The sequence below is a fragment of the Schistocerca americana genome, chromosome 1, assembly GCF_021461395.2.
Source record: "Schistocerca americana isolate TAMUIC-IGC-003095 chromosome 1, iqSchAmer2.1, whole genome shotgun sequence".
In the NCBI taxonomy this organism is placed as follows: Eukaryota; Metazoa; Arthropoda; class Insecta; order Orthoptera; family Acrididae; genus Schistocerca; species Schistocerca americana.
Genome location: NC_060119.1, coordinates 1,214,438,162 through 1,214,451,800, shown reverse-complemented (window position 1 = coordinate 1,214,451,800; position 13,639 = coordinate 1,214,438,162). Strand labels below are relative to the sequence as shown.

The window sequence follows — 13,639 nt, the reverse complement described above, 5'->3', positions numbered from 1 at the left end:
ACAGTCCATGGAATGGCAACATGCGAATTCTCCATCGAAGAAGAAATTCAAGACACAGCCATCTGCAGGCACAATGACATGCACTGTCTTCTGGGATAGCCAGGGTGTGGTTCTTCTGGATATCCTGGAGCCTGGGGAAACTGTCAATTCAGCACACTACAAGACAATACTGACTAAGTCGAAAGCACAAATTTCCAGGGTAAGGCCAGAGAAGAAGACAAACTTTCACCTGTGACATGATAACACCAGGCCCCACACTAATTTTACAACCATGTAACTCACTGCAAAACTCAGCTGGATTGTCTTACCATGTCTACCATACAGTCCCCATTTTTATGCCTTCAGACTTCCATCTGTTTGGGTCTCTGAAAGATGGACTACATGAGGAACATTTTCAAAATTCTGATGCTGTTGTCAATGCTGTAAGGAAGTGGTTAGTCTCAGATAGTTCTGATTTTTTCAAGCACGGCATGCAGGCTCTGGTTCATCGTTAGCAAAAGTGCATAATGAATGGTGGTGACTATGTGGAAAAATTGCAGTCTGTAGCTGAAATATTGCTATATTTAGCTGTTCTGTTGTGAATTATGTATCTCCTGTATTTTCAATTAATAAAAATAGAAGGCATTACTTTTCGAACGACCCTCCTATTTTTCCTTCACCTGTAAATGATGACTTCTAAATCCAAACAGGAGTAGTGAGCGACTCCGGTACACTTCATAGAAAAATACCATAAATGTTCATAATTATAGACAAAAAAACCATTAGAGGGATGAATAATCATAGTTTGATATTATGAAAAAATCAAACAAGATGCAAATGAAAATTATTAGGGGTGAAGCCTATGACATTGATCATAACATACCAGGTGATCAAAAATTCAGTATAAATTTGAAAACTGAATAAATCACGGAATAATGTAGATAGAGAGATACAAATTGACACACATGCTTAGAATGACATGGGGTTTTATTAGAAGCAAAAAAATACAAAATTTCAAAAAATGTCCAACAGATGGCACTTCATCTGATCAGAATAGCAATAATTAGCATAACAAAGTAAGACAAAGCAAAGATGATGTTCTTTACAGGAAATGCTCAATGTGTCCACCATCATTCCTCAACAATAGCTGTATTCGAGGAATAATGTTGTGAACAGCACTGTAAAGCATGTCTGGAGTTATGGTGAGGCATTGGCGTCGGATGTTGTCTTTCAGCATCCCTAGAGATGTCGGTCGATCATGATACACTTGCGACTTCAGGTAACCCCAAAGCCAATAATTGCACGGACTGAGGTCTGGGGACCTGGGAGGCCAAGCATGACGGAAGTGGTGGCTGAGCACACGATCATCACCAAAACGATGCGCGCAAGAGATCTTTCACGGGTCTAGCAATATGGGGTGGAGCGCCATCCTGCAAAAACATCGTACGTTCCAGCAGGTGTTTATCAGCCAGGCTGGGGATGATGTGATTCTGTAACATATCGGCGTACCTCTCACCCGTCACGGTAACTGTTTTGCTGTCCAGTGCAATCTGTCGGACATTTTGTGAACTATTTTTTTTTTGTTCTGATACAAACCCATGTCATTCCAAGCATGTGTGTCAATTTTTACCTCTCTATCTACATTATTCCATGGTTTATTAAGTTTTCAAATTTATACTGACTTTTTGACCAGCCGGTATGTACTTGTATCACGAATAATTGTGTAGCACTATATATGAGCTCACTTTAAGGTGTTTATTGTCCTATTACTGAACTGGTGGACTTCTTATTTTTTCAAAAGAGTTAGATAGTGTTTGAAGTATTACCAAAAATGGGCGCTCCTCACTGCAATCTGCTCAGTAAGCAAGGTGTAACTGGGAGATTTTTGATTACAAAATATCCTCCAGGAGATCAAGATATCTGCCCTTTTCTCCCCTGGCGCAGCAATTTAAGCTGCGAGGTAAGATATTGGAGGAATATGACCGGTGTTTCCCAAGTGAGCTGCAAAATTGGACTTGTCAACTATATCTCTTCTATCCAATACCATATGCGCATGGTATCTCACCTCCAGTCTTCTTCCTGTATGCGTCACAGCATTGCAATCCAATCATTCTCCTGTTTTCTTGGGTTATGAAGATTGTGTGTTTACTTTTTAATTCATTTTTACTATTCTTTTGTATAAACTCTTGGCCTCCACTTTTTAAATAAAATAAATCCTGTGTAAACTATTATTAGAGTAAGAGGGCACTGTGATGCCTACGTAATGAATTGAGCTTTGCTCCATGTAATTGTAGGCTAAAAGCTCAGTTCAAAATTTGTTTGTTAGTTGCTATGTTCTTCTGTATTGACATCATGCTGAAGTTGTAATATGTACTTTTATTACACGAGTCTTCAAGACTTTAATATCGGGTATGTACTGCATGTCATAAATGTAATGTACTCATGTGACTTAAGACCATGTTACATAATATGGTGTTTAGGTCTGATTTTATGTCTTGTACTTCTTTATCTTCTTTTCTTTACTGAAATTGATTTGCTGTAATAAATTATTTCAAAGATGCAAATTTTAATATAATATTGCAGTAACTGACCACATGGTTCCCAATGGACTCAAACCTAAAGAGGTGTTCTGTTTTACTTTTCAGACGTAGATTTCCAAATGTAAATTACACTGTCAACGTTAAGTGACACTGCAAACCTAAAGTGCTGAATTTTTTAAATATTAGACACAGAAGTAAAGAGAGATACAGGTGCAAATGACTTCTAAATTGGTGACTAATATAAACTTAACCTATACACTTTAACTGAAATAAACAGGAGAATTAATTAAATGTGTCAAAAAAAAAAAAAATCTACAAACCTTTGTATTACCTTCTGCCCTCAGCCTAAGAGAAAAATATAAAGCTGAAAATTCCATAAATGTACTCATTTTTTTCTCAGTACTGCCTACATACCTTCTTTTTCTTATTGGCTTTCATTTTATGTTTCTTCTTTTTCTTTGGAGAAGAAGAAATGGCAACAGAATCTTTCTTTTTTGCATCTCCAGAGATTGCCTCTTCTTCATCAGAGCTGCAACACAAAAAAGTTGGTAAATAATATTTCATCCTGAATTTGATATGTGGTAAACTATATATATTCGTTAAAGAAATAATTAAGAGCATTCTACTGGTGCCAGAACTGTACGAGCTTACGACAGCCTGTTTCTAAGTGCCTATTTCAACCTTTTAATTGGTTAGTTTTGATAATACTTTCTGAAAGAGAGCTTTGTAGTGTTAAGTAAATTAGAGAGAAGCATTAGCAAGAGAGCTTTGTAGTGTTTAGTAAAACAAAGAGAAGCATTAGCAGGCTGAGTATTTGAGTCAGACAACACAGGATGTTGCATGCCTGAGTGCCAGCCCAGCATATAATATTAACTAGCTAGGAATGTTCATTATCACATACATTACAAAGTTCAATGAAACATTAATTGGTCAAACACTTATTATCTGCGAGTATTCCGCATTTACCATTATATTAACCTCCTTTCCTACTTCATTTCACAGCGTTATGTAGAGAAGGGACTTGGGCTTTAACAGTACACTTCCTCAAGTGCCCTATCTCTTTAAAGTTAACTGTATGATTCTTGGACAATGCATTATGTACACGAGAAGTAATATATTAAGCTTCAATACAAAAGTCTTTAGGTATGTGAGTGTGTTAGTACTGTGCACTTTTGACAACATGGTTGCATATCAAGGGAAAAGTTATTGACTGTCATAAAGGCTACAGAATTAGCACAATATATTAATTTACAATACTATTTGGGAATGCAGTTCCCTTCTATAACTACAAATCCCTGGAAAGTGAAAATCTATGTACAACTTTGGGCAAAACAAGAAGTTGCAATTGCACCTAGATCTGTTTTGCCCTGTGATGTCACCAAGATGGAAGACACCCTATTTAAAGCAAATGCAGTGTGATGAATGTGACGTCACTCATTACACCCACAAACAAACATAACCAACACACAAAATATTTATCTCAGTAGAAAGAAACTAATAGGACAACCAAGGAAAGTAGGGAGTTTTGGGACAGGACATCTAACTAGGCAATAATAAGAATAGTGACTCCATTTCGAAACAAATATTAATCCAAAAATCAAGCACATGAAATTCTTAATATTCAACACAACCAAAAAACGAAAACTAGTGGTACCATAAATTTTACTTGTCTTATATAACTCAGTCAAAGACGATGATACCAGTAACCAACATAAATCTTGCTATTGCAAACTTTTTTTGACTGAATAGGTCATATGAACCCCTCAATAACAAGAACTCAAACATAAATTCAAAACCCGACACCGCAAATTTCACTTGACCTGTCTGGCAGTTCCAACAAAGCCCGCAGTATCAAAAACCAATGCATGTAAATTGTCCAATCCATCATCCAGACCTTGGCTTTAACCTATCTATCTAAGACCACATTACAACAAACTGAAATCCACTCACATAATTAATATCAAAAACGTAACCTAACTAATGATAGAAAACCAATACTCAAAATATCTATCAACCACAATCCAATACAATAATTACCAAACACCAACAAGAAAAACCTCCTAATTCATAAAAACTTGCATCATCAACAATTTCAATCACTCCAAACAAAAACATAAATCCATCAGCCACAATAAGCAAAATAACTCACTAGTAATCCGGGACAAACTCTTGCAACAGTAACCTAATATGCTCAATTCATAATGTCAAATGACTCACTAACATACCTAACAAACAACTCTGAAACATAAACAATCAACACAAGAGAGCATCACCAAATACAGCAAGATGCCACGTACAATGCGGCCCGACTGAAAAAACACCACATTACCATGAAGTTATACAACACAACACAGTTACATCACAGGTCACAGCACATTGGTGGAATCACAACTTTTGGTTGATCCCAACTTTGTAGTGGGACATTTCTGATAAAACTTGATACTTGGCTTATACACAAAAAGAATGTGCTCACAATCCTATAGCAATAGAAGGGCACAAAACACTTCTGCAAGTGCCTCATAAGCTGGACACATTAAGAACTGCTAAAACAATAGGAGATGGAAAGAATAGTGGTCATTAGGAATGTGACAACAAGAATCAATATAAGGTTTAAAAAAATGATGGCTTCATTTTAATGTTCAGTTTGGCAATACTTCCGAAGCACATCAAGGCTGAAAAAATGTTTCCATCCCTGAGGAACCCTTCCTTCCACTCTTTTGGTGGAATATTCAGGAAATTAATGTCCCTCAGGGACTGTTTAAGCCATTTTGCAGTAGCCATTAACAGTATAGTGTTCACAGGCATGAGCTTATCCAATGCTTGGACTGTTTGTAGATAATTTCTCAACATTCTACTCACTTTATGGTCTTGTGCAGGAAATATAAGTGTAAAACAAAGACTTTAAATCTTGCCTAGAGAAATGCCCATGCATAACTTTTAATCTGATAGGTCGTGCTTAACATGAATTTCAAATAGGGAACCTCTTTTTCATTTTTAGGAATCAATTAAGTTCATGGACCTCATCTTCCAAATTCACTAGATTCTCACACCTAAAAGATCTTACGGTGAGTGCTCTAAACATGTTTAGGTAACTCAGCAACAGGCATTCCCTTGTGTTATTTTGCAGAGCTTTGACTTTGTCTGGGTAAGATGGCATTACGCAGATGGCAGGAGCCTTCAGAGCACATACCTTACCCAACCATTATGATGAAGTTGAGTAACAGCAGATCCTGTCATGACTGCGTATAATCAGCCCGCAATGTCCAGCTTACACGTGAAAAATAATATAGAAGTAAAACAAATATTGGCAGTGTTCTATGTTGCAAGAATGACACCACATGCCAGAAGTCATTAAGTCATGGGTCAAATCTGATATACATTCTTCAGGGGTTCAATCAATCCTCTAATCTCCTCTTTCAGACATCAGTATAATATCTTTCTGTGATACAAAAAGATTATTTTGAACCTGAACAAAGAAGTGATTCACAGGTCTGAATGTTTTCATAAAATGTTGCAAATATCTTCCATAGTTGCTAAACAAACCCAGAATGTTTTTAGCTTTAGCAACACACAATAAATCTTGTATCTAACATTTCATCATAAAATGAGCTTTTCCTGCATTCTTAATCTGCAGCCCATGATTAGTGTTGCTGTCTTAGACACTGGGGTCCTGGGTTCGATTCCCAGCTGTGTTGTTGCTTTTCTCCGCTCGGGGTCTAGGTGTTTGTGTTGTCCTCATCACTGATGTGCAAATCACCAAAGTGGCTCAAACAGAAAAACCAAATGATCATTTGACTTCACTTTTGCAATTGCAGATGAACATTGAAAGAGCTCCGTTATTTACACAGACTGGTACAGTTCCTCAGCAAGGAGAAACTGTCAGCTGCTTAGCCCCCCCCCTCCCCCCCTCAAAAAAAAAAAAAAAAAAAAGAAAATTAAGGAAAGAAACTGTATCTTTGGAATTTTGCTTCCATATGAATTTTTAGATTTTGACACAGACCTCTATATGGTTGTATAGACAATAAAGGTGATGACTGGCAGAAGAATTTTCACCTCTGCACTGAGTCTGCATGTCACCTTCAGACCAAATAGAAAATGAACTTACACAGCGACAAATACAAAAATACATATAAATAAGATGATAACATTTCCCTCCAAAAATACAATCAAACTAACGGGACAACTGCACGACACTGGAGGTTTTAGGGCGGGGACAAGCAGTAAACAGTAAAAACAGAAATGCGCCACTATCCCAAAATACACAAAAATATGAAAAAAAAACAAAATTACAACATTCTGCCACACCAACAAAATCTACCGGAATTGGACACTTTCCTTGACCTACATAGGTCACCCACAGCTGACAACACCAAAACACCAACACCAACAGCTAAAACTACGGAAATTGGAATCTGACATTCCCCTTTACCTTTAGAGGGTGTCACATTTTAATTTATACCAGTCAATATCTTTGGAGCGGCACAATTCTGCAAAAACAGTCTCTAGTAAAAGTTGTAAGGTTTGAAGGGGGTCATGGAATGGTTACCTAAAAGTGACCTTGAACCCTGTTTTCAAGGTCAAACCAAGGTCAAGTTCAACTTGAAAAGGCCTTGAAATTCTCTAGCAGGGATTAACTTGAAAGCAAATAGCATTAGCATTAGCAGAACCCAATGTGCCAAATCAGAGACGGCATTGTGATTGTGCCAGCACAATAAGAGAAGAGAAGGGTGGAGCTGTGAGGCTAACTAATATGTGTCATTGTCAGGAAATTTGAAATAATGACCGGAGGTTCGTAGAAATTTTACCTTTGGAGACTGAAAATTCTTTGGCTGTGCTCACTTAGAATGGTTCTTGACTGGTGTGACTCTCATAAATTTTTTTCTTATGGACTTAGAAAAAAATGTGTGTTAAGGTATTTAGTAAAATTCCACCTCATCGAACTCTGATGAATTTTGCCTCATGGGACTCAGAACAATCTCGTCTCGCGAGACCCTAATGAGTTCCTGCAAAGTGAAATTTGTCCAAATCCGTACAAGCAAAATTATTCTCAATGCAGATATCTATAGCCCATAAGAGAAAAATTTATTTGAGTCACCTTGTCTCGCAATCGACTTTCTCAGGCCTGTCTTTCATTTCTGCCTTCTCTCCATATCTGAGAAGGACAGGTTACCATGGGGAATTTTATTATTTACGTCCATATCGAGATATGTAAAGGCACCCTCTTGAAAAGCACTCGTCCATTAGACATCTAAGTAATTTTCTAAAAGAGCGCACTTGAATACTGTATGTTTCGGTTTCAACTGTGGCGAAAACAACAGCGAGCATGTGTAAAGAAATGGGTCACATACACTGTAATAAGTCAGTTATTCTGCAACACATTTGCCAGATGTTTCACTGAAGAAAAAAACTACGAAAACCAATAATAGTAAAAGTGGTCAGAATAATTTGTTTTTTGACTCTAATCTGTCCAAAATGGCTGATTACACACCATTATAAATAGTGAGAATGATAAAAATTGTTGGCAAGTGTCGCAATAATTATGCAGCTGCACAAAGATTGTAAGCCGAAAGGTAACCCGTTGCCCACCATCCCACAAAGGTTAGAATTAGGCTTCTGGTAAGACAAGCTGAAGGAGAGCCCTTGAAAAGGCAGACAAGAAAGATGGGCCCGGGACATATCATTGTGCTGGGAATTCATGCTATCACCGTTGAAGATCCACACCTTTCGGCTTGTCAGATTCAGCGAACGCTTAGCATGCCTTGATCGACGGTATCTCACGTTTTAAGATACTTTAAATTCCATCCATATTGCTTACATATCATCCAAGCTATTGAGCCTGGGGATCCTGAGAGGTGCCTGGCATTTTGTTGATGGGCTGATATGCAAATACACCATGATGCCTTTTTCTTCACACGCACTCTCTTTACAGACGAGACAAACTTCAACAATATGGGAGGAGTCAATCTCCGTAATGCACACTACTGGGCGGAAGCAAATCCTCACTGGAAAGGAGATCATCAAACAGAGAGGCAGTTGTCAATCGATGTCTGGGCAGGCATAGTTGGAGATTACGTGATAGGTCCTGTTTTTATGGTGAAATGTTGCAACGGCTTGCGCTATCTTCATATTCTACAGAATCTGGTGCTTCTTTTACTAGAAAATATCCCCCTAAACATACGAGCACATGTGTGGTTTCAACATGATGGCACCTCTGCACATCAGGCCTTACCTGTCAGAAGGTACCTTAATGCAACTTACCAGAATCAATGGATTGGTATTGGTAGTTCATATCGTGAATTCCTGCCAACATCGCCAGACTTAACACCATTGGACTACTACTTATGGGGAGCTGTGAAGCAGAAGGTGTACGCCACTTCCCCTATGACACCAGAAGATATAAGAGAATGGATTGGGGCGGCTTTCCAGGCAGTCACCCATCAGACATTGAATGATGTTGAGGCCAGTTTCCGACAGACAGTGCAAATGTGCACTAGGCAAAATGGACAGTTGATCGAGCATCTGAGATCATAAATTTCCAGTGAGATCCATGTTAATCAGCCCTTTACAGGGCTAACTATGTGAGACTTCCACTGGACAACCTCCACATGGTGCACATTGGGTTCCGCTAATGCTGATGGTATTTGCTTTCAGCTTAATCCCTAGTGAAGAATTTCAAGGCCTTTTCAAGTTCACGAAAATTTCACCAGTGGACAGAGTTCAGAAACCATACGAGATTTTCATTAAAAAATTTTCCCGATCTTGTTTCTTTCTCGAGTTACTGGTAACCTGGGAAAGTTACAATGAAGTGTGCACTGGCGACAAACCATTGGTTTTTCGTAAAAATTGTTCTCTACAAACAATGCATATTTATTCACGCAGAATACGAATACGAAATAAAAAATAGGTTTACCATTTGCAAAAATGACCTGACCTTGGTTTTACTTCGAACCACGGTTCAAGGTCATTCCGAGGTAACCATTCCATGACTCCCTTCGAACTTGCAACTTTTACTAGAGACTGTTCTTGCGGAATTGTGCCGCTCCAGAGATATTGGCCAGTATAGATTAAAATGGGACACTATGTATAGGTCAACCACAGAAGCATCCCTTTTCCTATATGGGTCAACCACAGCTGATGATACCAAAACACCAATACCTACAACTAAAACTACGAACATTGGAATTGGTCATTTCCCTTGACCTATATAGGCAATGACAACTATTGATACCAAAAAATGAACACCTACAACTACGAAAAATAAAACCAAAACACTTCAAAAATTTAAAAATCACACATCCCAACACAAATTAAAAGACATTCAGTACACAATGAATACACAAAACTCACAACTTGAGAAGAATATACCCCCCCCCCCCCCCCACACACACACACAGAAAAAAAAAAAAAAGAAAATTACCACCAACAAATTCTGGTGCTGCAAACTCAATTGGCTATCCCCCCCCCCCCCCCCCACACACACACACACACACACACACCGCCACATGTACCCATCCCTGGTCTACTACACTTCACAATCTCAGCGATCAGTCCAAATAACTGGAGAGGAATTTAATAATGGACAACATGTCTTCCTCCCTCTCCGACTGCAACATAGCACTGTTATATTTCATTGTTATATCCATACCTAACGACAGAAGCCACAAAAATTAAACATCTTACCGCACCACAAACAGCAAACCAATAACACCTAACAAAAATGCCAAACACATAAACAAAAAAATTAATTGAAAACTCACTGATAAAACTTCCAAACCTTTTGCCCCCAAACTACAAATGCTGCTAATGACTTCACACATCCAACACCAAGGCTCAAGTGAACCCAATATAATACATTAAACTCAGCACGTACATACACACCACCAGAGGGCACAATCAAACACAAAAGATGACATCTAAAACACAACCAACTCAAACTCCGCACCGTAATGACATCACACACCACAACAACCTTATGTCACAGGTCAAAGCAGACAGCTGGAATCAGATGCTTCCATTAACCCAGAAAATCATCAAGAAATGATGGTATTTCAGATTATATAATAACGCAATGCTCTACAAAATGTTCACTACATCTTGCAGATAGAGTCAATTCATCTTTTCTGACAGGCACATTTCCAGATTGTCTGAAAATTGCCAAAATGGCACCTACTGATACAAGAAAACCGAAAATGCAAATGTTGAAAACTACATACCAATCATTGTATTATTATGGTTTAGCAAAAAGTGATGTATAACAGTTACATGAAAAAACAAAATCGTTGCTGATATTCTGCATGGCTTCAGAAAAAATAGACAACTACTGCCATCTACGTTTTTCTACCAAATGCTCCAGACACAGTGGACAAAAACCAAATTGCCACTGGCATTTTCTTATAGTTGAATAACCCCTTCAACATTCTGGACCACTAAGCACTATTGGGGAAGCTCCAAATATGTGGCACTGCGTTAAAATGATTCACTTCATAATCGACAAATATGAACAGAAAATGGACAAGGATTCACTCCTGGGTTAGTCCTCTTCCTCCTGTATATAACTGGTCTACACCTGAACACTGACTCACAAACAAATACAGTACTTTTTTGGAGACGAAAAGCTTCCTTCTTACAGGAAATAAGTCATCTACAAGTTGCTGGAAATAAGCTACAGCCCAGATTGCTTGAGGGGAGCTAGCCACTGATACAAAAAATAAATAAATAAATAAATAAAATAAAAATATATATCACGAATTTCCGATAAAGATGTAATGCATGCAAAACCTGTCCGACAACAAACTTCAATGAAATCCAATCCACCCACCCACACACACACACACACACACACACACACACACACACACACACACACACACACACACAAAACCACTGCATCTGCCAAGGTAGCAGGGGCTTGTAAGAGCACTTTTAATAAAATTATCCAAAGCTGGCACATTAGCAAGTGTGTAGGTGGTTAAAAACTTGGGACCCCTATCTACAAGAGGCTTTAAAAATAAAACCAAAGGAGATATTTGGATGAAACTTTGTGCATTTCAATCGAAGACACTGTAGAATCTTCCTTCCCACAAAAATTTATTAGATTCAGAAATGAATGAATAGTGACCTCTGGCCCAACTGACATGGAATGATCCCTATGCAAAATTTATTACTGCAAGTAGTGGAAGCTTTTTTTATATAGATAAAACAAAAATCATTTACTTACTCTAATATTATCATTATTCTTTATTTTTTAACTGAAATGATGGGTTGACTAAATTTATTTTCTCTGCTATTTATTTACATGTGCTTGTGTGCTTATAAGCATGTCGCTGCAACGATGATGCAGCAGGTGATAGCGATGGTGCAGTGAATTATTAAAACATTATAGTTGCTGACTGAACAATTCTATGACGAACATTTCACATGAAAGTAATGCCTCAGCAACTGACTGAACAATTCTATGACGAACATTTCACATGAAAGTAATGCCTCAGCAATTATTTGGTTTGACAGGTGAAAATAATGTTATGTGGAAAGGTATCTGAAAAACGTATAAGAAAGTAAAAAGTGACACGTCGAAACGGTCTCGATGATGCACTCACTCTTGTTCGGGAGGTGGAGACTTTCCCCAAACATTTGCAACGCCAGCTAGGCCAATTCTCTCTCTTTCTTGTCTGCGCTGATCCATGAAGTCATCTTCTTGAGTCCTGCGATGTCTGTCTCTGTAACCGTGGTAGCCTTGACCATTTTGTGGTAGATTTCGTTCAAAAAACCAATCGTGGTTCCACCGTTCAACAGAATGTGCTGGGGAGTCTCTTACAGACCTACTTTGTGACGATTCTCTGCGGGAACTATGCCTATCATTCTGATGCCATTTCGCGTCCCTTTGTTTCTCATCAAAATGCCTGTTCGAAACTCTACTACGACTACGGTTCCTGTGAGATGAAATCGAATCTCTTGCACTCACGTCATATGGTTTTTTCATTGACGGAGATCTTGATCGCCTACTTCTCTTCTCTCGTTCTCTCACTTCCGACTTGGACTTTTGTGATTCACTTCCGCGATCTAGATGCTTGTGGAGGTTCCTGTCCTGGTCTTTGCGAACATCTTTATGCTTCTTTCGCTCCGGTGATGGCGATGAATTCCCATGACTTCGAGATTTCGACTCATGAGTGTTATGTTTGCCATTCCTGCCTTCATAAATCGGTGACGATTTCTTCTTTCCGCGAGGCGGGCTCACCGACACAGATCTGGAATCGTGCCCCATGCTTCTACGTATTAATTCCCGTTTCAGTAACCACTCGATACATTTCCCACATTTCTTTCTAAAGGCACATGCACAAACACCAGCTGATCAACAATAATAAACAGTAGCCATTTTGATTTCCAACAGTGCTGTCAACAGCGTAACGACGCCAATGTGGGAAATGACTTTTAATATTTAATTTCAATTTTGTTATGATTATATCTGAATATGTAACCTACAAAACTAGAAATTACATCTGAAGTGTAATCAAAAGCAGCTGGTTAATAGGTGGATTTCACCTAAAATCAAACAAATAATAAATCAGGCGAACAATCCATATCCTGATTCACAAAGGCAACGACAGTGTCGCTGCAGCTAGTGGCATACTGCAGTAGCGTGTGTGAACTCGCAGTTTAATGTGGCGCAACTTGAGATTCGCAACTTCTGTCATGCCACAAAAAGTTCAACTTTGTTGTAATTGAACGATGGTAACTCAAGGTGGAATATCAATCAATGTTCCTTATTAAAGGAATACACCACCATTTGACTGTAAAGCCACTGAGGCTAATTAATAATTATTTTCGAGAGAGAGTAATACATTCGAGAATATAACTTTATTTTTGCATGTCGTTGAACACAGGAACAATAACAAAGCCAAGATAATAGCGCTAGAACAAAAGCAAAGAATAAACACATCGTAAAAAACATTCTTCACAGAATAAACGCCGAAGTCCACTGTGCGATTTCGTTGTTTCACCAGGCGCTTCCTACACAGCCCCCCCTCCCCTCCTCCCCGCCACCTTTTAGAACGGAGCTCCAGACACATAATTATACTTGTATTTTATAATTCTGCCCACCCTAGAGCGCTTCTCTGAGAATG

General features: G+C 38.5%; 1 protein-coding gene across 1 annotated transcript in view; it reads right to left on the bottom strand.

Annotated features, from left to right (window-relative positions):
* LOC124619861 (NKAP family protein CG6066) overlaps nt 1-13,039 on the bottom strand; it is a 71,065-nt gene extending 58,026 nt beyond the window's left edge. The window contains exons 1-2 of the mRNA XM_047146482.1: nt 12,116-13,039; nt 2,934-3,048 (exon numbers count right to left, since the gene is read on the bottom strand). Of these exons, the coding sequence (XP_047002438.1) occupies nt 2,934-3,048; nt 12,116-12,780 (780 nt within the window). The 5' untranslated portion in view covers nt 12,781-13,039. The remainder of the gene's footprint in view (nt 1-2,933; nt 3,049-12,115) is intronic.
* Nucleotides 13,040-13,639: the final 600 nt, after the last annotated feature.